This window comes from Callithrix jacchus, chromosome X, assembly GCF_049354715.1.
Source record: "Callithrix jacchus isolate 240 chromosome X, calJac240_pri, whole genome shotgun sequence".
Lineage (NCBI taxonomy): Eukaryota > Metazoa > Chordata > Mammalia > Primates > Cebidae > Callithrix > Callithrix jacchus.
Genome location: NC_133524.1, coordinates 54,761,060 through 54,785,953, shown reverse-complemented (window position 1 = coordinate 54,785,953; position 24,894 = coordinate 54,761,060). Strand labels below are relative to the sequence as shown.

Genomic DNA, 24,894 nt, shown 5'->3' with positions numbered 1-24,894 from the left:
CCCACAGTGGGCAAATGGGCTGCAACTCTACCCAGTGAGTTGAGGAGGTCCGGGCATCTGGGAAACAGTAGTGATCACGGGACCCAGGCTTGGAGTGAGTAGAATGAGGGCAAGAGTGAATGAAAGACAGTCATCTTTAATACTTAGACATTTAATCCCAGGGCAACCAATCTGCCCATGAGGCCCAGGGAGGTCATTTGCCCAAATCACACAGTAAATGAGTGGCAGAACTAGATTTTTTTAAACTAAAAAATTGTCTTTTGTTATTACAAAGTAGGATAAGTAGGACGATATAAACAAAACATAATAAAAACCCCATATCCCTTCTACCCCGAAGTTACCACTGTTACGGCTTATCCTATCTTTCTAGGCATATATGCACATACGTACATTTTGGAGGTTTTTTTTTACATTAGGGAGAATTCATACTCAATTTTGGAGTTTTTTAAAAACAAGTATAGGTATTAACACTTAAAAGAGTACTTACTCTGTGCCAGGAACTATTCTAAGCATTTTGCGTTTATTAATTCATTTAATTATCACATCAGCCCTCTCTGCTCTCCTTCCAAGTCAATGCATTTTCATCTAGAGCTGGGACTCTAAGCCAGACTTCATTAACCACCCACAGACTCCCTTAAAACCGCAATGCGAGATTACCTCTCACTGAGTGTAGGAAATGATGTATGATGAAAGACAGAAAAAAATGTGAGGCATAAATGTATGAATGGCTTGAGGTATGAAAGCCCTGACTGAAGAAAGAATGCCTGACTGGCATTTTAGATGCTCCTGCTGAGATCCGCACACTCCTTGCACTGGCCTATAGAGGCAGCAGCGGTTGCTCAAATCAGGCAGACAGACCTAGCTTTGAATCTCGGCTCTAGCTGATTCCCTGGGTAGCACTGGACAAATCACTCCTGCACCTGAGCTTGAGCGTCTTCATCTGAGACGGGCATAGGAGTCCCCATACTGAGGGAGCGTTAAAGTCAAGAGCCAGGCTACGCCCTCTGTCAACATTGATGCTTCCTGTGTCTCTGGCCACAGAAACAGGCCTCGGTGGCTGCGGAGAACAGTGTGATCTGCAGCTTCCTGCACTACATGGAGAAGGGTGGCAAAGGATGGCACAAGGCATGGTTCGTGGTCCCTGAAAATGAACCCTTGGTGCTGTATATCTACGGAGCCCCTCAGGTGTGCATCCTACTCCTTCGGGTCCTTTCAGCCACCTGGCAAAGCCAGGTTACCCCTTTACCTCCGGTCCTTGACCTCTCCTTGGCCTTGGAGGATAAGGTGAGCCCATCTCTATGAGGAACTCAGAACCCCAACCCTTGAGAGACGAAGACTGGCTATAGAGACAAGGAGTGGTTGTAGGCCAAGGTACATAGGGAAAAACAGGATGGGCTGGGCGCTGTGGCTCACGCCTGTAATCCCAGCACTTTGGGAGGCCGAGGCGGGCGGATCACGAGGTCAAGAGATCAAGACCATCCTGGCCACCATGGTGAAACCCCATCTCTACTAAAAATACAAAAATGAGCTGGGCGTGGTGGCATGCACCTATAGTACCAGCTACTCGGGAGGCTGAGGCAGGAGAATTGCTTGAACCCGGAAGGCAGAGGTTGCAGTGAGCCGAGACCATGCCACTGCACCCCAGCCTGGCACCTGGCAACAGAGCAAGACTCTGTCTCAAAAAAAAAAAAAAAAAAAAGAGCCTGGCTTCCTGGAAGGAGTGGAGATGGGGAACTGCTAGGTCCAATTTGGAGTGGGTAAGAGTATCCAGATGGGGCCGAGCGCAGTGGCTCATGCCTGTAATCCCAGCACTCTGAGAGGCTGGATCACTTGAGGTCAAGAGTTTGAGACCAGCCTGGCCGACATGGTGAAATCCCAACTCTACTAAAAATACAAAAAGTAGCCCGGCGTGGTGGCGTGTGCCTGTAGTCCCAGCTACTCAGGAAGCTGAGGCAGGAGAATTGCTTGAACCTGGGAGGTGGAGGTTTCAGCCACATTCGTGCCTCTGTACTCCAGCCTGGGCAACAGAACAAGACTCTGTCCCCCACCCCCCCCAAAAAAAAGTATGCAGATAGGGGCAATAGCATAGACAAAGGCCTGAAAACATTATTTGGCTAAAGAGACCAGCCCAGCAGTTTTGTGGAATGCGGGGAGACAGGTATTTAAACCAGCCTACATTTTAGCCCCAGTTCTGACATGTTCCTGTTAATAACACTGGAACCACGGAAGGTTCCTGAGCAGGGGACAGAAGACACAGCATATGCAAACCAGTTAGAAGCTGGGGCAGGGGGAAAGGTCTAGCCCCACGGTGGCCCCAGCTCTGTCCCTCCTCCGCCCAGGATGTGAAAGCCCAGCGCAGCCTGCCCCTCATTGGCTTTGAGGTGGGACCACCGGAGGCAGGGGAGCGGCCTGACAGAAGGCATGTCTTCAAGATCACCCAGAGCCACCTCAGCTGGTACTTCAGCCCTGAGACAGAAGAACTACAGCGACGCTGGATGGCTGTGCTTGGTCGGGCAGGCCGTGGGGACACATTCTGCCCACGGCCCACACTGTCTGAGGACAGGGAGATGGAGGAGGCACCAGTGGCCGCTTTAGGAGCCACTGCTGAACCCCCTGAATCCCCCCAGACCCGAGATAAGACCTAGAGGGTTTGGGGCAAACTGGGAGCCCCCACCCCACACTCTAGCTGCCCATGTCTGACTGGGGGCTCCAGCCCCTTCCCTCCCAGCTCAGTCAATACTTGAACTCCCATCACGGGCACTTTCAATCCTGAATGCTGGGTCTTGGGTTTTTTAATTCATCTTTTCACAAAACGTGGGCTTTTAAAAAATATATTCCTACAGTGATGTTAATTTTTATTAATCCCTGTCCCAAGGCAGGGTGGGAGCCGTTGCTAGACTCACCTGAATTAGGTCGTTTTTTTCCCCTCATCCCCCAATACCCTACCACAGATCCTGCCTCTACCCAATTCCCACAAAGCACCAGAGGTAGGAGATTTGGATTCAAGTGCCAGCTCTGCCACTGACCCTGGGGCCCCAACCCACCCCTGCCTCCTCAGCCAGTGTCTTCACACATTCAACTCCACGTGGGGGTGGCAACTAGACCTCTCCTGCCTCCCATGGCTTACAGCTTCTACCCGGCCCCAAGGCTACCCAGTATTTTATCGTCCAGACCCATGGCAGGGCCACCGGGCAGGACAGGGGAATGGGGGGAGGACAATGGATACTTTTTTTTTTTTTAAAGAAAAATACAGTTTATTTCAGGCTTACAGTAACTTTCATAGCACTGCTGTGCTCCGTTCGTCCATCTGTTTGGTCATTCAAAGTGCCAGGCTGCTAGGGTGGGCCCAGAAACCGCTCCCATGTAAACTCTGAAGCTCAGTTCCCAGAAGGCTGATTCTAAGGCCACTACTCACAGGCCAAGCCACAGATTAAACAGTAAGGTGTTATTTATTAAGATCTTAACCCTCACCCCTGAACTCAAATGGGATGGGATAAGGAGGAAAGAGGTTAGAGAAGACAGAAAACAAAGCCCAGCTCTTCCAAGCTTACCACCTAGCCAAAGTCTTTGAATTCCTGAGGGAACCCAGGGCTGGAGGCTGGGCTACAGGAAGGGAGCATTCCTGGGAGGTTGCAAGTTCTGGATGGGGGTACAGAGCTGTTGCGAGTGCGTGGGGTGGGGTAAGGGAGAGGCTCCAGAGCTATTTTCAGTCACATCTTCAACTATTCTCTCTTCCACCTGCATGTTCATCTCACCATTCCTGACCCAGCCAGCCCTGTATCACTGAGTGCTGCTGCTGCTGGTCCTCTCCTCCCCAAATCCACCTGCTGCCCACTGTCCACCAGCATCTAGCTCCTCCCCCAGCTACACCCACACTCACTCATCCCCTTCTTCTAGAAAGACACAGTACTGGGGAACCCAGCCTCGTCACTTGGATGCTAACTAAAGGCCCAAGGGAATGTGCTGGACCAGGTCCCCCCACCACCAAGACTGAGGACCCTAGGTTTTCCTTCCCTTGGAGTGAGCTAGACAGGGGAATAGTGGAGAGGGTGGGAATGGGGTAACCAGTCCATAGGTCTGCAGTCGTCGACTCAGGGCTAGCAAACAAGGGCCCAAAGCCATTTCCAGCCAACCCCGCTCATTTTTTTCTCCTGACAATGGTCCAGCCATCTTCCACTATATCCTCTTCCTTAATAGTCTGAGCCTCTGGATCGGAGGGTTCAGGCTGGGGGCAGACCCCATCGGTAGCAGCCCCATCACTCGTAGCTGTGACCTGGAGGGGAGATAGAAAAGAGAGCTGAATACACTGACAACTGGTGACCCAGGTTCTGCTCCAGCTTTTCCAGGATTGGCTGTGTGACTTGAGGAAAGTTCCCTGCCCTCTCTGGATAACTACCACCACCAACCACTACTATCCCCTTATCACTTCCTTGTGAATCTAGCTGCTCTCCCAGAAAATTGAAAACATCCGTATCCCCCCCAACCCAGGGGCACCCACTTCACCTCCATCTCTTCCACACTGTCCGCGTCATCTTCATCCTCGTCAGTCTCTCTAGCTGCCTTAAGTGCGGTGGCTGTGACCTTGCATTTTCTTTGAGTGATGCGGGAGGTCATCTCTCGCAGAGCAGCCCCATCGCCCTTCTGGAAGTCGTGGAACATGGTCTGCAGTTGCTGGCTCACCTACCAAGAAAACATTCAACCAGTTAGGGTTTTCCAGAGAATCTACTAGACAAACAGCCCGTGTCTGAAGCAACAGTGGGGAATAGGTTGGAATTTTCCAGAAGAGAATGGGGTTCTTTTCTCCCCAAGGAATTAACCAATGAAACTGCCACACATGAAGGGCTAAAGTGAGGGCCTAAAGCATCAAAACAGGACCTTACTAGTAGGGAAGACTCTAGAACTGGGCTTTGAAAGAAGGAAGATGTAAAAGGAAAGGTAATCTTATTGGGGAGCAATGGTAACCAGAGCGGGGGTGAAAATGGACCTGGACTGGCCTGACCTGCCCTTGGGATGGGGGTGAGGAACAGGCCTAGATGGGAATGATGTATAGAAAGAAATTAAAGAAGGCAGGCAGGGTTGGGGAAAGCTACACCTTTTCCTCTAGGCAACAGAGATTCACAGCCAGGAGTCTTGGCCTGAAATAGTTGGGGAGAAGACAGACTGCAGGTAGGGAGATGGCAGCTGTGCCCTGATTAGCTCACCTGGGGTAGACTCCCATCTTCCACAACTGTATCAAACTCATTGGTCATCAGCTCCCCAAGGAAGTCTTCTACCTCCTGTAGCTCCAAGTCGGCTGAGTAGAAAGGACAGGGACCTTGGGTCAAAGACCAGCCAACTTCATCACCCCTGCCCACTACTCTTCAATAACTACTTGGTGGATCTGCAACCGGGTGGATAAAGGCACAGTGAGCCTTTTATCTGCTAAAGTGCTCTGAATTTCAGGTTTTAACATTTGTTTAAGAACCACTAAATATTAATACCTCATTTCCAATCTCCTGCATCCTACCCAAGGCCTCTTCTCTTAACTCCCAGCCCTCTTTCATCTGGCCTATTCTAACCAGCCTCCTCTCCATGAGACCTTGAGCAAGCTACTTCTTTCTGAGCCTCAGTTTTCTCATCTGTAAACTGGGGCTAATGGTGGCCTCCTCAAAGGTCTGTTATGAGGAACCATCCAACACAATGCCTAGCACAGTGAAGATCCATAATCCATGTTCACTTTTATGCAAAAGCTGAAGTTTTTGAAGTGTAAAGAACCTTCACCACTGTGGCTCCACTGATAATAGAAGCCACAGACCAATGGGAGAGGTAAGAAGAAATGCACATAGTAATTCCAATGATGAAATCATAGCCTTGACACTGACATCCTACTGTGTGACTCTGGCCAAGCCCCACTTCTTCTCGGCTTCAGTTACCTATGGGCCTACGCTCTACTTTTTCTGAATTAGAGAGTAACTCAAAGTCTTCCACAAAGCTCCCTCTCCCCTCTTATGTGCTCTCCCTAGGAGAGCTCATCCACACTCTTGGTTTTCCCTACCACTCAAACAATAGCCCCTAAATCTATCTCTAACTGAGACTATTCTGTGCCTGGATGTTTCACAGGTGCCTCAGACCCTCCATATCCAAAGCCAGACTCATCACCTCACTCCTCAAACCTGCTTCTCATCCTCCAGGGTTCCTCTACTCTGTGAAAAGACACCTAATCCACCCATCAACTCAAACCAGGAACTTGCCTCTTTTTCCCTCCCTGTCTACAGCCAACCAATCTCGAAAGCCCTATTCCACCCCTTCTTTTCCATGCCTCTGCCGCTGTCCTACTTCAGGCCTACTCAGTTTCTAGACAAAAGCAGCATTCTCATCAGTCTTTCCCTCCAGTCTATGCTTCATACTGATGACTTCCTGAACTTTCTAGCCAGCAAATCCCATCCTATTTCTCACCTAGAACCTGCCCACGAACTTTTACCACCTACTGCAGTGTTTTATAGTTTGCCTTTGAGAAATATCTGTTCTGCTAGGTTTTAAGGGACACTATCCATAAAAACCTAATGAGAAACAAAAGCAAACAGGTTTTTTTTAGTGGTTCTCATTCTTATCCAAGCCTTTAATATGTTGACAAGTGTTAAGACTTTTCAGCGGGAGTCGAAGAAAAGAGTTTTTTTTTAAACAAAACCTGACTGGAGAAGCTTCTTCACGGAACATCTAACAGGACTAGTTAGCATGAATTTTGGCAAACACTGGTCTAAATGATAAAATCAAAGGCCTTCCATGTCTTAGGCTTCTCAAGGGGGCTTCCCACACCCCAGCTTCATTCTCTACCACTCCTCCACCCTCCATGCACACACACCCATACTCCAATACTGAGCTCCCCGATACTTTCCAAATATAACAAATTATATCCTCATGCCACAGAACTTGAGTGTTGCTCTCTCTGCTCCCCCCAACCCCAGTTAACTCCTGCTCATTAAGACCCAGCACAATTCCCACCTCCACTGAGAAGCTGTCTCCCCAGCCTGTTAACCCATGCACCCTGACCTCCTCTTTATCAGAAAATCTATCAATGCTGTAACTATTTACTTGTGTGGATCCCCTCACTGGAGAGTATACTTTCTTAAGAGAAATTACTCTACCTAATATCATCTCCAAAGCTGGAAAGCGAATGAAGATTATTTTGGAAAAGCATACTACGCAACAGGCCCTCTACTGGGCATCTTGCTCTCTATATCCCTCAAGACAAGCCTACAGCGTAGATCTTCGCTGTCCGAATAGCCACAGGTGGTTACTGAGCGCTTGAAATATGGCTAGGCCAAATCGAAATGTGCTAAAAGTGTAAAACACCAGATTTTGAAAACAATACTAAAAAACGTAAAATATCTCAATGTTTTATACTGATTACATGTTGAAATACTTCGTATACACTGAATTTACTAAGATTGATTTCATCTCCTTTTTGCTTTATTAAAGTGGCTACTAAAAAAATTAAATTACATGTGACTAGAATATTTCTGCTGTACAGCGCTGTGCTGGATACTTGCATACGCATTTTAGGAACTAGGAAACAGAGTCTTAGGGAAGTAAATTGCCTTGTCCAGAGTAATGCCACGAGTTAGCGGTACAGCCTGTAAAGCACTGGAATCCAGGATTCTAATTCCAAAACCTGAATTCATTTCACCTCGCCTTCAGGTATCAATCCACAACTGCTCGAGAGAAAATGCAGGTTCTGCGGGAGGGGGCTCCTCCTCGCCACACCCCCCCCCCCCCCACAGGCAGGTCGCAGTGCCTCACATTCACTCACCATTGCGCATGAAGTAATCCTCCACTGCACCCCCCAGCCACTCGGCCTTCTCCTGGCTGTGCACACCCCCGAAGCCATTCTCCACAGCGATCTGCAAACACAGGCCCAAGCCCACCACGTCAACTTGGGAGAAGACTGGAGTAGCCCGGAGGCCGCTTACGCCACCCAGCAAACCCCTCTTAAGCAGCCTAGCCAAGCCTCAGGCACCTAGCCCAACCAATTCCTGTTCCGCCCCGGGCCTTAACCTTGACCCTGCCGTGGCCCCACTGACCTGCAAGGCCGGCCAGGCCTCCAGGGCCGCGCGGACCCCAGCCCGAAAAAGCGATCGCGCATCTTCTGCAGCGCCCGCCATTATCCGGCCCCAGTCCACGTGACGTCCCGGCGGCCTAATACCTCGGTAGCTCTGCCCAGGCAGAATGAGACGCAAGCCGAGCCTGAGAACACAGGATTCTCTTTTCCCGCAGACCTGGCTGAAAGACTAGAGCAAAAGAAAAATCTGTCAGAGCGATCGATGACACCACCAGAGTTACTCACTTAAATCAAAGGACACCAGACCTGAAGGACTTGTGGGGCCATGGATTCCGGATCCGTGGGTACGGCGCAGGAAATATGTGGGGAACTTATTACCAATACAGATATCGGGCCCTGGGGCAGAGGACTCGGTGACTATAGCCTTAAAAATCTTCATTTAAAAAAAGCATCCTAACATCTGTATACAACACTGCAACCAACAACAGTAAAATACAATCAGCTCTTCCTGTCGGGGGGTTCCACATCCCTGAATTCAACAAACCTCAGATGAAAAATATTCAGGAAAAAAAATTGGATCTGCACTGAACACGTGCAGACTTTTTTCTTGTCATTATCCCCCTAAACAATACAGTATAACAACTATATACGAGGTCAGGCGTGGTGGCTCACGCCTGTAATCTTAGCACTTTGGGAGGCTGAGGCGGGCGGATCAGCAGGTTAAGAGATCAAGACAATCGTCTATGACCATGCCACCCTCAATGCGCCGGATCTCGTCGGATCTCGGAAGCTAAGGGTGGTGTCTGGTTAGTACTTGGATGGGAAGAGATAGAGACCATCCTTGCCAACATGGTGAAAACCCATCTCTATTAATAATACAAAAATTAGCTGGGCGTGGTGGCGCGCGCCTGTAGTCCCAGTTACTTGGGAGACTGAGGCAGCAGAATCGCTTGAACTTGGGAGGCAGAGACAGCAGTGAGCCGAGATGGCACCACTGCACTCCAGCCTGGCAACAGAGCGAGACTTCGTCTCAAAAAACAACAAAAAGCAAAACAAAACCAAAAACCACCACAACTATATACATAGCATTTGCACTTTATTAGGCATTATAAGTAACCTGGATTTATTTTTATTTTTATTTATTTATTTATTTTTGAGTCTCACTTTGTGGCTCAGGCTGGAGTACAACGGCATGATCTCCCAATTTTAAGCTATTCTCTTGCCTCAACCTCCCGAATACCTGTGATTACAGGTGCCCACCACCACGCCAGGCTAATTTTTGTGTTTTTAGTAGAGACAGGTTTCACCATGTTGCCCAGGCTGGCCTCAAACTCCTGGGCTGAAGCAATCCACCTGCCTTGGCCTCCCAAATTGCTGAGATTATAGGTGTGAATCACCATTTGGAAATGATTTTAAGTATACAGTAGGATATTCATGGGTTATACGCAAATACTACACCGTTTTACATCAGGGGCTTGAGCATCCATGGATTTTGGTATTCTCCAGAGGTCATGGAACCAGTCTCCCACAGATACCCACGGATAACTGTACACGTTTTTCTGAAGATCACAAGAACATTCTCAAGAACAGATCATACACTAGGCCATACAACAGGCCTCAACAGATTTAACAGGATTGAACATACAAAGTATGTTGTCTGACCACAATGGAAGGAAGTTAAAAATTAGTAAAAAGAAACTTACGAAATTCACAGAGATGTGGAAATTAACACACTCCTAAATAACAAATGGATCAAAGAAAAAAAATCACAAAGAAAATTAGAAAACACTCTAAATGAATGAAAACAAAAACGTAACATAACAAAATGTATGAGATGCAGCTAAGGCAACACTTAGAGGGAAATCTTTAGCTGTAAGCATTAGTATTTAAAAAGAAGAGTCGGGTGTGGTGGCTCATGCCTGTAATCCCAGCACTTTGGAAGGTTGATTCAGGAGGATGGCTTGAGCTCAGGAGTTCGAGACCAGCCTGGGCAACATAGTGAGAACCCTATCTTCACAAAAAAGTTTAAAAATTAGGCCGGGTGGCCGGGCGCGGTGGCTCACGCCTATAATCCCAGCACTTTGGGAGGCCGAGGCGGGTGGATCACGAGGTCAAGAGATAGAGACCATCTTGGTTAACATGGTGAAACCCCATCTCTACTAAAAATACAAAAATTAGTTGGGCATGGTGACATGCGGCTGTAGTCCCAGCTACTCAGGAGGCTGAGGCAGGAGAATTGCTTGAACCCAGGAGGCGGAGATTGCGGTTGCTGAGATCGAGCCATTGCACTCCAGCCTGGGTAACAAGAGAGAAACTCCGTCTCAAAAAAAAAAAAAAATTAGGCCGGGTGTGATGGCTCATGCTTGTAATCGCAGCACTTTGGGAGGCTGACGCAGGCAGATCAGTTGAGGTCAGCAGTTTGAAACCAGACTGGCCAACATGGTGAAACCCTGTATCTACTAAAAATACAAAAATTAGCCAGGCATGGTGGCAGACACCTGTAATCCCAGCTACTTGGGAGCCTTGAGGCAGGAGAATGGCTTGAACCCGGGACGCGGAGGTTACAGTGAGCTGAGATCGCGTCGTTGCACTCCAGCCTGGGAGAAAGAGCGAGACTCTGTCTCAAAAAAAAAAAAAAAATTAAAACTTAGGCCAGGCATGGTGGCTCATACCTGTAATCCCAGCACTTTGGGAGGCCAAGGCAGGCATTTCACCTGATGTCAGGAGTTTGAGACCAACATGGCCAATATTGACAAACCCTGCCCCTACTGAAAATATAAAAATTAGCCAGGCATGGTGACACACGCCTGTAATCCAAGCTACTTGGAAGGCTGAGGCATGAGAATCACTTGAAACTGGGAGGCAGAAGTTGCAGTGAGCCAAGATCATGCCACTGCACTCCAGCCTGGGCAACACAGTGAGACTCTGTTTCAAACAAACAAACAAATAAACAAAATTAGCTGGGCATGGTGGCATATGCCTGTAGTACCAGCTACTCAGGAGGCTGAGGTGGGAGGATTGCTTGAGCCTGGGAGTTCAAGGCTGCAGTCAGCTGTGATTGTGCCACTGCACTTCAGCCTAGGCAACAAAAAAGACTTCATCTCTAAAAAAAATAACTGGCCAGGCCCGGTGGCTCACGCCTGTAATCCCAGCACTTGGGAAGGCCAAGGTGGGCAGATCACTTGAGGTCAGGAGTTTGTTTTTGTTTGTTTTTGTTTTTGTTTTTCCGAGACGGAGTTTCACTCTTGTTACCCAGGCTGGAGTACAATGGCGCAATCTCGGCTCACCGCAACCTCCGCCTCCTGGGTTCGGGCAATTCTCCTGCCTCAGCCTCCTGAGTAGCTAGGATTACAGGCACGCGCCACCGTGCCCAGCTAATTTTTTGTATTTTTAGTAGAGACGGGGTTTCACCATGTTGACCAGGATGGTCTCCATCTCTTGACCTCGTGATCCACCCACCTCGGCCTCCCAAAGTGCTGGGATTACAGGAGTGAGCCACCGCACCCGGCCAAGGTCAGGAGTTTGAGACCAGCCTGGCCAACATGGTAAAACCCTGGCGACAGAGCAAGACCCTGTCTCAAAAAAATAAAAGAATGATATCAAATTAATAACCTAAGCTTCCACCTAACGAAACCAGAAAAGAAGAGGAAAGTAATCCCAAGGCAAGCATGAGAAAGGAAATAATAAATATTAGAGCAGAAATCAATAAATTAGAGAATTGAAAAACAATAGAGAAAAGAAAAAACAGTGAAACCGAAAGTCAGGGTTTTGTTTTGTTTTGTTTTGTTGTTTTGTTTTGTTTGTTTTTGAGATGGAGTCTGGCTCTGTCACCCAGGCTGGAGTGCAGCTCACTGCAACCTCTGCCTCCCAGGTTCAAACTAGTCTCCTGCCTCAGCCTCCTGAGTCGCTGGGATTACAAGCACACACCACCACGCCCAGCTAATTTTTGTATTTTTAGTAGAGACAGGGTTTCACCATGTTGGCCAGGCTGGTCTTGAACTCCTGACCTCAAGTGATCTGCCCACTTCGGCCTTCCCAAGTGCTGGGATTACAGGGGTGAGCCACCGGGCCTGGCTAGTTATTGTTTTTTGTTGTTGTTGTTGTTGTTTTTAGAGATGAAGTCTTTTTTTGTTGCCCAGGCTGGAGTACAGTGGTGCAAACATTGCTCACTGCAGCCTCAAACTCCTGGGCTCAAGGGATCCTCTGCCTCCGCTTCAAGTAGCTGGGACTACAGGAATAGGCCACCCTGCCTGGCTACTCTGTGTGTGTGTGTGTGTGTGTGTGTGTGTGTGTGTGTGCGCGCGCGCGCGCGCGCGCTCGCATGTGTGTGTTGGGAGGGGGGTCTCACTTCAAGCAATCTATCTGCCTCAGCCTCTCAAAGTGCTGGGATTATAGATGTGAGCGACTGTAACTGGACAAGTCAGTTATATGAAAAGATCAACAAAATTTACAAACCCTTAGCTAGACTGAGGAAGAAATAAAAGAAAGAAGACTCAAATTACTGAAATCAGGAATGAAAGAGGATGTATAATTATTGACCAGTCAAAAAAGACCATATATTGTATGATACCATTTATATGAAATATACAGAATAGGTCAATCTACAGAGACAGAAAATAGATGAATGGTTGCCCAGGGTTTGGATGGGGAAAGGGTAGGTGTGACTTCTAAATGGCTTCAGGGCTGCTTTAGGAGGTGTTGAAAATGTTCTAAAAATTAGATGAGGTAATGGTTGCTGTTATGAGCTAATTTGTGTTCACCACCCCCCAAATTCGTGTGTAGAAACCCTAACCCCCAGTACCTCAGAATGTGACTGTACTGGGAGATAGAGCCTTTAAAAAGGTAATTCAGGTAAAATGAGGTTCTATGAGTGGGCCCTAATCCATATGACTGAGGTCCTAATAAAGAAGGGGAGATTAGAACTTGGTGCCATGGCTCAGATTGCTTTAGGCCAGGAGTTCAAGACCATCCTGGGCAACAAACAAGACCCCCATCTCTACAAAAAAAATTTTTTTTTAATTAGCTGGGTGTCATGGTTGTAGGCCCAGCTACTCGGGAGGCTGAGGAGGGAGGGTCACTTGAGTCCAGATGGTTGAGGCTGCCGTGACTCATGATTGTACCACTGCACTCCAGCATGGGCAACAGAACAAACCCTGTGAGATGAGGACACAGGCAAAGAGGGACACCAGACAGGTGTGCACACAGAGACGACGAAGTGAATACACAGCGAGAAGGCTAAGGAGGAAGCCGAGGAGCAAATCAGAAGAAGCTATACTAAAAGCCATTGAATTGTACACTTACTTATTTGTTGATTTATTGATGAAAGTATTTCCTTAAAATTAGAAATCTAATTTACAAATTACAAATTCTTAAAAACTGACAGATGTCACAAACATCTTCTAATCCAGAAAAATAAAATATTATTTTGTTGTCGTTTTGCTTTTGTTTTGTAGAAACGAGGTTTCACCATGTTAGCCAGGCTGGTCTCAAACTCCTAGCTTCAGGTGAGCCACCCGCCTCACCATTCTGAAGTGCTGGGATTACAGGCATGAGCCACCCACCGCGCCTGGCCAAAATAAAATATTGTTATTAATTACCTGATTCACCTCTCTACTAATTTTTCTACATTATTTTGATATCAAAGAGTTCTATAAACTTTTTGATATCTTCATATGACAAGTATTTTATAATGTTTTCTAGAGAAAATACAAAGAATTCAATTGATTTCAATTCAATTCAATTGAACAAATTTTTTTATTATTGGTATTTTAGAAAAGTTTCAATTTCACAACTCATTATTAGTAAAGTACGTTTTAAGATTGTTGTAAAACTCGGGAAAATCTCTAGTTTCTTTTACACGTCAGCTGTAAGATTTCAGGTTATTTTAACTTTTCTTGCGCAGCGACAAACTTCATATTTTTTTGAGACAGAGTTTCACTCTTGTTGCCCAGGCTGGAGTGCAATGGTGCCATCTCAACTCACCACAACCTCCGCCTCCTGAGTTCAAGTGATTCTCCTGCCTCAGCCCTCCCAGGTAGCTGGGATTACAGGCATGCGCTATCATGTCTGGCTAATTTTTTTTTTTTTTTTTTTGTATTTTTAGTACAGATGGGGTTTCTCCACGTTGACCAAGCTGGTTTTGAACTCCCAACCTCAGGTGATCTGCCCACCTCAGCCTCCCAAAGTTCTGGGATTACAGACGTGGGCCACCGCGCCCAGCCAGACAAATCTTAAACACTCTTCAAATAGATAAATTCTATGATAAATCTATCTCTGTGCAATGCCTAAGGAGAAAAGAGCACAGGGGCTCATGGGAGTTCAGCAGAGGGTCCCTGACCCAGCCTCGGGGGTTGTGGCAGGCCTCTCGGAGAAGATGACGCGGGAGCTGATTCTTAAAGTTTGAGTAGAATTGGCCGGGCACCATGGCTCATGCCTGTAATCCCAGTACTTCGGGAGGCTGAGGTGAGCGGATCACAAGGTCAAGAGATCGAGACCATCCTGGCCAACATGGTGAAACCCCCATCTCTACTAAAAAATACAAAAATTAGCTGGAAGTGGTGGTGCACACCGATAGTCCCAGCTACTCGGGAGGCTGAGACAGGAGAATTGCTTGAACCCAGGAGGAGGAGATTGTAGTGAGCCGAGATTGCACCACTGCACTCCAGCCTGGGCGCCTGGAGACAGAGCAAGCCTCTGTCTCAAAAAAAAAAAAAAAAAAAGTTTGAGTAGAATTTTGCTGCCTGATGGGGAGTGTGTGTGTATGGGGGTGGAAGGTGTTACTGAAAGGAGGAAAGAGCCTTCTGTGCAGGGAAAAAAAATGTGTGCAAATACACAGAGGCGGGAAGCAACATTGTGTGTGATGGTACTTATGAGCAGTTCCAGGCTGAGAGAGAACCTCAGGGGCATACCCTCCTCCATAGCTCCAGAGACTCATTTTTTGTAGTTAGCAATGTAGATTGAGTCCAGAGAGGCCCAAGTGAAGATATTGAAAACCTCAGTTCAAGTTCCCACAGTCTGAGGCCTCAAACATACACAGAGAGACTATGCCTGCTAGATTTCCCTACACATGGAGTCCCTCTCTGAGACGTAACAAACCAAGGCCTCTGAATGAACCTTGAGATTTAGCTTTGAGACTGATGCCCAAGGCCGAGTATCCTAAGTAACATACTTCTTCATTTTTTCTGTGACTTGAACCCCCAACAGCAATCTGGTAAAGTCAATATAACCCTTCCCAGAATGTTTTTATTTTATTTTTAAAATTTCTACCAGTAGAGTGGGGAATAAAAAAAAAATTCTGAGGCAGGAGAATTGCTTGAACTCGAGAGGCGGAGGTTGCAGTGAACCGAGATTGCACCACTGCAATGGGAAAAAAATTCTTTTGCAGAGACCAGATTCTCACTATGTTTCTCAGGCTGGTCTCAAACTCCTGGGCTCAAGTGATCCTCCCTCAGCCTCCAAAAGTGCTAGGAATACAGGCGTGAGCCTAGTGCAGAATAATGTTTTTAAATGCATAAAATAAAATATAGGTTTACAAAGGAAGTCAAGCGTGTTAAAATACAGTTATCAAAATATTACAAAACACCAAAATACAGTTATCAAAATATTACAAAAAACACCATTCCAAGTTGTATATTTCTTTGCAAATTTTAAAATTGCAATCAGACCTCGTCCAGTGGCTCACACCTGTAATCCCAGTACTTTGGGAGGCCCAGGTGGGTGGATCACCTGAAGTCAAGAGGGCGAGACCAGCCTGGATAATATGGTGAAACCCCGTCTCTACTAAAAATACAGAAATTAGCCAGGCGTGATGGTGCACACCTGTAGTCCCAGCTACTCTACTCAGGAGGCTGAAGTGGGAGAATTTCTTAAGCCGGGAGGTGGAGGTTGCAGTGAGCCAAGATGGCGCCACGGCACTCCAGCCTGGGCAACAGAGTGAGAATCCATAAAAAAAAAAAAAAAGAAGGAAGGGAGGGGGAAAAGAAAGACAGAGATACCCCAAAATTCTATGCATGATGCTTTATAAGTCCATGTATCCCAGTTTAAGTACCCCACCCTAGAGCAAACTTCAAGCTACATGAAGTCTTCAGGTGGCCATACTGACATGTCCAAGACTGAACTCTCAAAGCCTAAGCCCAAACTCAGCCCCAGCACACCTCAGACTGAGCTCCAAGATTAAAATGCAGGTTGAACCACCAGATTGAATATGCAGAGGATGCTTCCAGATAGTTGATTTCAGATAAGGACCAAGCCTGGGATCCCAAGACAGAGCCCACCAGACAGACATCCCTGGGTGAGGCCATGACATCCACATCGCCTAGGCTTGACCTCAGGCTAAATCTCCAGACTAAGCTTCTAATACCTGAGCAGGCTGAGCTCTGAAACTGGCACTTACTTGGTGAGAGACTTAGTCACATATCAGACAAAATGTCAGGCTCCCATATCAAATCCTCTCTCAAATGAAACACTAGAAGGAGTGTCTCAAAGGTGAACAATCCGGGCAAATTGCCTGAGTCCAGGAGTTTGAGACAAAAATTAGTGGGACATGGTGGCACATGCCTGCCATCTCCCAGCTACCCTGGAGGCTGAGGTTGGAGGATCAGCTTGGGCCCAGGAGGCGGAGGTTGCACTGAGCAGAGATGGCAGCACTGCACTGCAGCATAGGTGACAGAGCCAGATCCTGTCTCAAAAAAAAAAAAAAAAGTGAACCATCAACATGTAAACCCGTAACCCTAAAGTCATGTCCCCATAATGCCCATAATGAGCATCTAGGTAGAGCCATAGGAATGAGTCCCCAAACCTAGCTCCTTGGAGTGTGGGGACTCATATCCTGCAAGTGGACCCAGGGTTAGTTCCCAGAAGAACCCATCTCATATTAAAGCCCCATCTCATATTAAACTCGTCCCCCCACTGAAAGTGTAGACTGAGCCTATGTTCTGAAACAGCATCCTAGAAAACCTGATGAAACAGATTGAAAACCTAATGTCTGAACTTGGAAATAACATGCCCATGGCCAGGCAGGGTGGCTCACGCTTGTAATGCCAGCACTTTGGGAGGCCTAGGTGGGAAGATCACTTGAGGTCAGGAGTTCAAGACCAGCCCGACCAGCACGGTGAAACCCTGTCTCTACTAAAAATACAAAAAATTAGCTGGGTTTGGTGGCGGGCGCCTGTAATCCCAGTTACTCGAGAGGCTGAGGCAGGAGAATCACTTGAACCCGGGAGGCACAGGTTGCAGTGAGCTGAGATCGTTCCAACGCACTCCAGCCTGGGCAGCAGAGCGAGACTCTGTCTCAAAAAAAAAAAAGTTTGAATGCCTATGCTGAGTACCCAATAGTGAGTGATCCAGACGGAGCTCCTGACTGACTAATACAGTGAGATCAATCTCAGGTGCTAAGCTCTGAGCGCCTGAGCCTCTGGACAAACTACCATAAATCAGGTCGCCCAAACAGTTTCTAGACCAAACCCCTAAAATGATGTTCCCAGAGAAAAGACCCAGAGCCCCCTGAAGAAGTTCCCCAAGCTCAGTACAAGGGTCAGTTTGCAGAATGAAGTTTCAGATCTCCATACCAAAGCCATACTCTGAGCTCTGCAGAATGAAAGTCATACTACCAACCTTAGAATGAGCCCTTGGATGGAGCACCAACCTGTCATATCCAGAATGAGCCCCTTGACTGTGCCTAACAGACAGAGTACCCCTCGCAGTCAGAGCCTCTAAAATGAGTTCTACAGACTAAATTTCCCAGGTAGAGTTCTCTGAAACTAATCTGCCGAAAGGAAGTCCTCAAATTGAGTCCTTCAGGCTAGGACCTCAGACTGACTGACCTGCGATGACAGCCCTAGATGGTCCACTCAGGACCGCTCAGGTTGTTCAGATTGAATCCAAGAATAGGCCTCCAGAGTGAGTGCCTAGAGTAGGCCACCAAACTGATTCCCCAGATTGAAATCTCTAGACGAAGTCCCTATAGGGAAATTGAAATAACCACTGACAATGTTGAAACTTATCTGAACCCTGTATTCCTGGAAATCAGCCATGGTCAAAAATTTCCCAACCCTTCTATAGGTCTGAATCTGAAAACAAAACAAAAATAAACGATTAATAAAAATAAAAAATTGGCCAGGTGTGGTGGCTCACGCCTATAATCCCAGCACTTTTGGAGGCTGAGGCAGGCGATCACTTGAGGTCAGGAGTTCAAGACCAGCCTAGCCAACATGGTGAAACCCCGTCTCTACTAAAAATACAAAAAATTAGATGGGCGTAGTGGTATGCACCTGTAGTCCCAGCTACTCGGGAGGCTGAGGCAGGAGAATCACTTAAACTGGGGAGGCAGAGGCTACAGTGAGCCAAAATCGCACCACTGCACTCCAGCCTGGGTGACAGAGTGAGACTCTGTCTAAAAAAATAAAAAATAATAAAATAATAAAAAATAAAAAAATTCCTCCACCCTTTTGCTCTCCAGAAAGGGTTCACCACAAAAGACCTCCCTACTTCCACATAGGCCAAGATAAGACTCACCTTCACCTTTCCTCAATGACGCAGACAAAACCTGTCTTTATCCTTCCTAATTGCCCCATAAGATTCTGAGATTGCCAACCATTGTCTACTTGCCTCCATAAAATTCCAGTCTTCTTCCTTTTCTTTGAGATGTTTCTCAATAGTTTATGGTCTCCCTATTGCAATGGCCTGAATAAAATAAGCTCAATTGTCCACTGCATTTTACCTTTCACACCACGAGTCTCCATCCTTATACCTGGATACATTGTACTCAGATCCTCAGAGAAACTGCCTCATTTATTCACTCATTCATTAAATATTGATTGAATGCTGACTATGGGCCAAGCACTGTGCTAAGCACTGGGAGCCAGTAAGACAGACAAAGCCTCTGCTTCCACAGGACTTACATTCAAGTGAGGATAACAGGGGAGGGAGGGTGGTCAGGGAAGACACTTCTGAGGATATAACATTTAAGGTGGGCCATGCCTGTAATCTCAGCACTCTGGGAGGCCGAAGTGGGTGGATCACCTGAGGTCAGGAATTTGAGACCAGCCTAGCCAACATGGTGAAACCCCCATCTCTACTGAAAAGTATAAAAATTAGCCAGGCATGGTGGTGCGCGCCTGTAATCCCAGCTACTCGGGAGGCTGAGGCAGGAGAATCGCTTGAAGCTGGGAGGCAGAGGTTGCGGTGGGCCAAGATCAAGCCATTGCACTCCAGCCTGGGTGACAGAGCAAGACCCCATCTCAAAAAAAAAAAAAAAAATTTTAAGGACGGCCAGAGGAAGAAGATTCCAAGAAAAGGGAAGAACAAACCCAAAGGCCAGGGTGGCAGTGCTTAGTATGAGAGGGAAAGAGCTACAGGCAATGAGGTGAACGACACAGGTAGGGGCCCTGTTACTCATGGCAAGAAGTTTGAATTTTATTTTAAATACAACGGAAAATCTTCTATGCCAAGGAATGAAGTCATCTGACTTACGTTTTTGAAATATCACTTTGGCTATTATATGGAGAAGAAATTATAGAAGAGCAGAAGTGGAAGCAGAGAGCATTGGGAAGCTACTATAATAGTACAAACAAGCTGTGCGCAATGGCTCACACCCGTAATCACAGCACTTTGGGAGGCTGAGGCAGGTAGATCACCTGAGGTCAGGAGTTCGAGACCAACCTGGCCAACAGGATGAAACCCCCTCTCTACTAAAAAAACAAAAAAAGTTAGCCAGGAGTAGTGGTGCACCTGTAATATCACCTACTCGGGAGGCTGAGGCAGGAGAATTGCTTGAACCTGGGAGGCAGAGGTTGCAGAGAGCCGAGATTGCACCATTGCACTCCAGCCTGGGTAAGAAGAGTGAAACTCCATCTCAAAAAAAAAAAAAATGTGGTATATAATAAAGCATGTGCACGTGATGATGAGAATGGGCTCAAAGAGGAGAAGCTGGTGATGCTGGTGACATGAGACTCACCCGAAGAGCAAAGCTTTTGAGTAGATAAGAGGGGTCAAAAGCCAAAGTAGAGGGCCTGGTCTTTGATATGAGGAGGGACAGTTTCTCCATGTGAGAAGTCAAAAGAGGAGGTTGGGTGCAGAGAGGATTGTAGATTTCATGGTGAGATAAGGAAATTCCCATTTGATTTTTCTATCTCCCTTCTTCTTCTTCTTTTTTTTTTTTGTTTTTTGTTTTTTGAGACAGGGTCTCACTTTGTCACCCAGGCTAGAGTGCAGTGGTGCCATCATAACTCACTGTAGGCTGGAACTCCTGAACATAAGGGATTCTCACAAGCTCGCCTTAGCTTCCCAAGTAGCTAGGACTACAGGTGTGTGTCACTATGCCCAGCTCTACCTTCTTTTTTTTTTCTTTTTGTCTTATTTCTCTTTGTGTACCAGCTCTACCTTCTTAATGAAGGGTATTGTGAGGCCGTCAACTGAAGGTTAGGATAGAGGCTGGGATGAGCAAGGATTGGGAGGAGAGGAGGAGGTATGAAATAATTACCTCTGGCTGGGCGCAGTGGCTCATGACTATAATCCCAGCACTTTGGGAGGTCAAGGTGGGTGGATCACTTGAGGTCAGGAGCTCGAGACCAGCCATGATAACATGGTCAAACCCCGTCTCAACTAAAAATACAAAAATTAGCTGGGCATCATGGTGGGTGCTTGTAGTCCCAGCTACTCGGGAGGCTGAGGCAGGAGAATCGCTAGAACCCGGGAGGCAGAGGTTGCAGTGAGTCGAGATCAAGCCACTGCACTCCAGCCTGGGCAACAGAGAAAGACCCTGTCTCAAAAAAAAATAGTTATCTCTGATGGTGGGGAGGTAATGATAGCAGGATTGCTTTGCTAGTAATACCTATTTGAGGTCTGCAATCAATACTTTAGAGTGAAATCATTGGCTTGTGTGGGGTTTTGTTTCATTCTGTTTTCTCTAACAGTGTTCCGCTGCTGTCTTACAGAGGTACCGAGTATCCCGGGTTGTGTTTGGCCACATGAGTACAAAGATGAGAGACAGGAACTGTATTTGTTTTCCACGCTGCATAACAAGTTACCACAAAGTTAGAGACACACAACAACACACATGTATTATCTCACAGTTTCTGTGAGTCAAGAGTCTAGGAACAAATTATCTGGGTCCTCTCTTTCAGGGTCTAACAAGGCTGCATTGTGGGTATCAGTCAGGGCTGCAGTCTCATTAGAGGCTTAACTAGGGAAAATATCTGCTTCCAAGCTCCCTTGGGTTGTTGGAAGAATTCATCTTTTGTTTAACATCTCCTATATCATATCAAGGAAGAATTAATCTTGAAGCTATAGAACCGAGATCCTCATTTTCTTGCTGGCTTTCATCCAGAGGTGGCTTGCAACTGCTAGTAATGAGTTCCTTGCCACGTGACCCTCTCATAATTTGCCAGCTTACTTTTTTAAAGCTGGCAAAAGAGAATCTCTGTAACTCTAGTATACCAAGATGGAGTCTCAGCAAAGTGATATCCCATCACCTTTGCCATATTCTATAGTTTTTCATTTAATTTTTTTTTTTTTGGTCGAAACAGTCTTGCTACATTTTCCAGGCTGGTATTAAACTCCCGGGCTCAAGAGATGCTCTCACGTCAGCCTCCCAAAATGCTGGGATTACAAGTATGAGTCACCGCACCTGGCCTGCCATATTCTAGAAGGCGAGAAGCAAGTCACAGGTCCTGCTGACACTCCAGAACACTACACAGGACATAAACACCAGGTGGTGGGGATTACTGGAGGTCACTTTAGCATCTGTTGGCCACAAGCGCTAGAATGGTAAGGATGTTTGCAAGGGAGTGATTATAATGACAGATAAGGAAATCAAAGCTGGGTGTATTAGTTTTCTATTGCCACATAACCAATTACTGCAAATTTAACAGCTTTACAAAAACATATCTATTATCTCCCAGTTTCCATGCATTAGAAATCCAGGCACAGCTTAGCTGTATTCTCTGTTCAGGTCACACAGGCAGCAATCAGGATATTTATTGTCCAGGGCGATGGCATCACATGAGGTTTGGATCCTCTTTCACACTCACATGGTTGTTGGCAGAATTTAGTTCTTTGTGGCTATAGAACTAAAGCCCTCAGGCCCTAGGTGCTGGCTGCCATGTGGCCATCTCCATAGGTAGTACGCACCAGCATAGCAGCTGCTTGCTTCTTCAAAGCCATCAGTTTGAGTTATTTGCCTGCAAGCAAGATGGAGCCATAGCTATACGGAGAGAGACAGACAGGGCAAATCAGAGGAGTGAAATCCTATCATCCTGGCCATATTCTTTTTTTTTTTTTTTGAGATAGAGGATCGTTCTGTCACCAGGTGCCAGGCTGGAGTGCAGTGGCACGATCTTGGCTCACTGCAACCTCTGCCTCCTGGGTTCAAGCAATTCTCCTGCTTCAGCCTCCCAAGTAGCTGGGACTACAGGCACACACCACCATGCCCAGCTAATTTTTGTATTTTTAGTAGAGACGGAATTTCACCATGTTGGCCAGGATGATCTCTATCTCTTGGCCTCGTGATCCACCTGCCTCGGCCTCCCAAAGTGCTGGACGTGAGCCACCGCGCCCGGCCATCCTGGCCATATTCTATCAGTTAGAAGCAAGTCACAACTCCCATCCCCTTCAAGGGAAGGGGATTATATAGGGCATGATAACAGGGGGTAGACATACTAGGAGGGTCACCAGAGAATTCTTCCTACCACACTGGGTAAGGAGGGAAATGAGGACATGAGGTGACTGAGGGACAGTTAGTTAAAAGGTGATGGGATCAAAGAATCAGACGTTGAGGTGAGGTTAAAGAATTTTTACATGGGAGAACAAATTAGAAAAATGAGCCTCTTCCTCCAGATAGACACAGATTTACCAAAGGGCAGCCAGCTTGTTGAGTGGATCATAGGTTAGAGTTCAGCCCAGACCCTACTCGTCCTCTGGACTGGGCATGCTTATACAGCGCATAAACTGTACAGCCATACACAACAGCCAAAGCAGCACGTACAGGAGAAATAACTGCTATGAGGTCAGCCTCAGCTCTCTCACCTCCCAGCTAGACAACCTCTCTGGCTAGCTATCACCCCTCTCTGAGCCTCAGGTTCTTCATTGGACAACTGGAAGACACTGGCACTCTTCTTACCAGGTTGTTGTGATAATAGTAATAATTATTATTTTCCTTGTCCAGTCTATCACTGATGGGCATTTGGGTTGGTTTCAGGTCTTTGCTATTATACACAGAGCTGCAATGATGAGGAGGGTAGGGGAGGGACGGCAGGGGGTGGGGAGGGTGGGGAGGGATAACATGGGGAGAAATGCTGGATATAGTATATGCCTAAAGTAAAATTTAAAAAAATAAGAAAAAAGAAAATCCCCCCCCAAAAAATTATTATTATTATTATTATTATTATTTGAGATGGAGTCTCGCTGTGTCACCCAGGCTAGAGTGCAGTGGTGTGATCTCAGCTCACTCCAACCTCTGCCTCCTGGGTTCAAGTGATTCTCCTGCCTCAGCCTCCTGAGTACCTGAGACTACAGGCACCTGTGATCATGCACAGCTAATTTTTGTATTTTTTTAAGTAGAGATGGGGTTTCACTATGCTAGCCAGGCTGGTCTCGAACTCCTGACCTCAGTTGATCCGCCCACCTCAGCTTCCTGAAGTGCTGGAATTATAGGCATAAGCCACCGCTGGGCCTGTTGTGACAATTAAAGGAGCTAATTCACACAAAGTATCTGATGGGGAGCCCTAGAGAAGGCAGTGGGACCTGGCTTCTGCCCTAGAGAGCACTCAAGCCTGATAGTTTATGTGTCACCCTCTTCTAGTCTCTCTCACAACCTACTCCGACTCCGTTGGTCATTTTTCTATTGGGATGTTGGGGCTTTTAATGTTTTTGTTGTTGTTGCTGTTGTTGTTGTTGTTGTTGTTGTTGTTTTTTAGAGACAGGGTCTTACTCTGTCGCCCAGGCCAGAGTGCAGTGGTGTGATGTTTTTTGGAGACAGGGTCTTACTCTGTCGGCCAGGCCAGAGTGCAGTGGTGTGATCACAGCTCACTGCAGCCTCAACCTCCCTGGGCTCAGGTGATCCTCCCACCTCAGCCTCCTAAGTAACTGGGACGACAGGCACGTGCCGCCATGCTCAGCAGGAGCTTTGAATCTTAAGTGATGCAAAGATAGAAAAAGATAATTGTCCATTCATTCATTTCAGGGTGGTGTCTGGGGTAACCCATTAATAAATCTTGCTATTATCAAGTTTCCTTGGTAGTTGAATGGCTTCTATCTGTCCAGCCTTCCTTTTAATCTTGTGAGTTCTCTTTGCAGCTTGAAATAATTCCCTTTGTCTTTAAGGTAGCCAGGGTCACTTTCTGTTACTTGCAAACAAAGTGTCCTGACCAAACCGCACAGGTAACAAATTAGAAAAATGAGCCTCTTCCTCCAGATAGACACAGATGTACCAAGGGGCAGCCAGCTTGTTGAGTGGATCTTAGGTTAGAGTTCAGCCCAGACCCTACTCGTCCTCTGGACTAGGCATGCTTGGGCAGTGCATAAACTGTACAGCCATACACAACGGCCAAGGCAGCACATACAGGAGAAATGTATAAATATGGAGATGAGACTGCGCTGGACTTATGCCAATCTTGCCAGAATGATTTGGAGGGAAGCCTCCCAGAATAGCATGCTGAATTCTAATTAATGAAATGTTACAGGTTCAAGTTGGTTTGCTCTGAGTGGACCTATTAAATTACTATGTGGGCCGAAATGGTAGCTTATGCCTGTAATCCCAGCACTTTGGGAAGCCGAGGTGAGCAGATCACTTGAGTTTAGGAGTTTGAGAAGAAGCCTAGACAACACAGAGAGACCCCATCTCTACAAATTTGTATAATATG

At 46.8% G+C, this 24,894-nt stretch overlaps 2 protein-coding genes across 3 annotated transcripts in view; one reads left to right on the top strand and one right to left on the bottom strand.

Annotated features, from left to right (window-relative positions):
• The window catches only part of FGD1 (FYVE, RhoGEF and PH domain containing 1), a 50,178-nt gene extending 46,904 nt beyond the window's left edge, over window positions 1-3,274 (top strand). For both annotated transcript variants that reach the window (XM_035289475.3, XM_035289476.3), the window contains exons 17-18: window positions 1,042-1,185; window positions 2,340-3,274. In XM_035289475.3, the coding sequence (XP_035145366.1) occupies window positions 1,042-1,185; window positions 2,340-2,645 (450 nt within the window). In that variant the 3' untranslated portion in view covers window positions 2,646-3,274. The remainder of the gene's footprint in view (window positions 1-1,041; window positions 1,186-2,339) is intronic.
• TSR2 (TSR2 ribosome maturation factor) lies at window positions 3,227-8,152 on the bottom strand. The gene is made up of 5 exons (XM_002762910.7): window positions 8,061-8,152; window positions 7,790-7,880; window positions 5,202-5,293; window positions 4,504-4,680; window positions 3,227-4,273 (listed from the first exon to the last, which is right to left on the bottom strand). Exons 1-5 carry the CDS (start codon window positions 8,139-8,141, stop codon window positions 4,139-4,141), a joined length of 576 nt encoding a protein of 191 aa, XP_002762956.1. The 5' UTR covers window positions 8,142-8,152; the 3' UTR covers window positions 3,227-4,138.
• Between the last annotated feature and the right edge of the window lie 16,742 nt (window positions 8,153-24,894).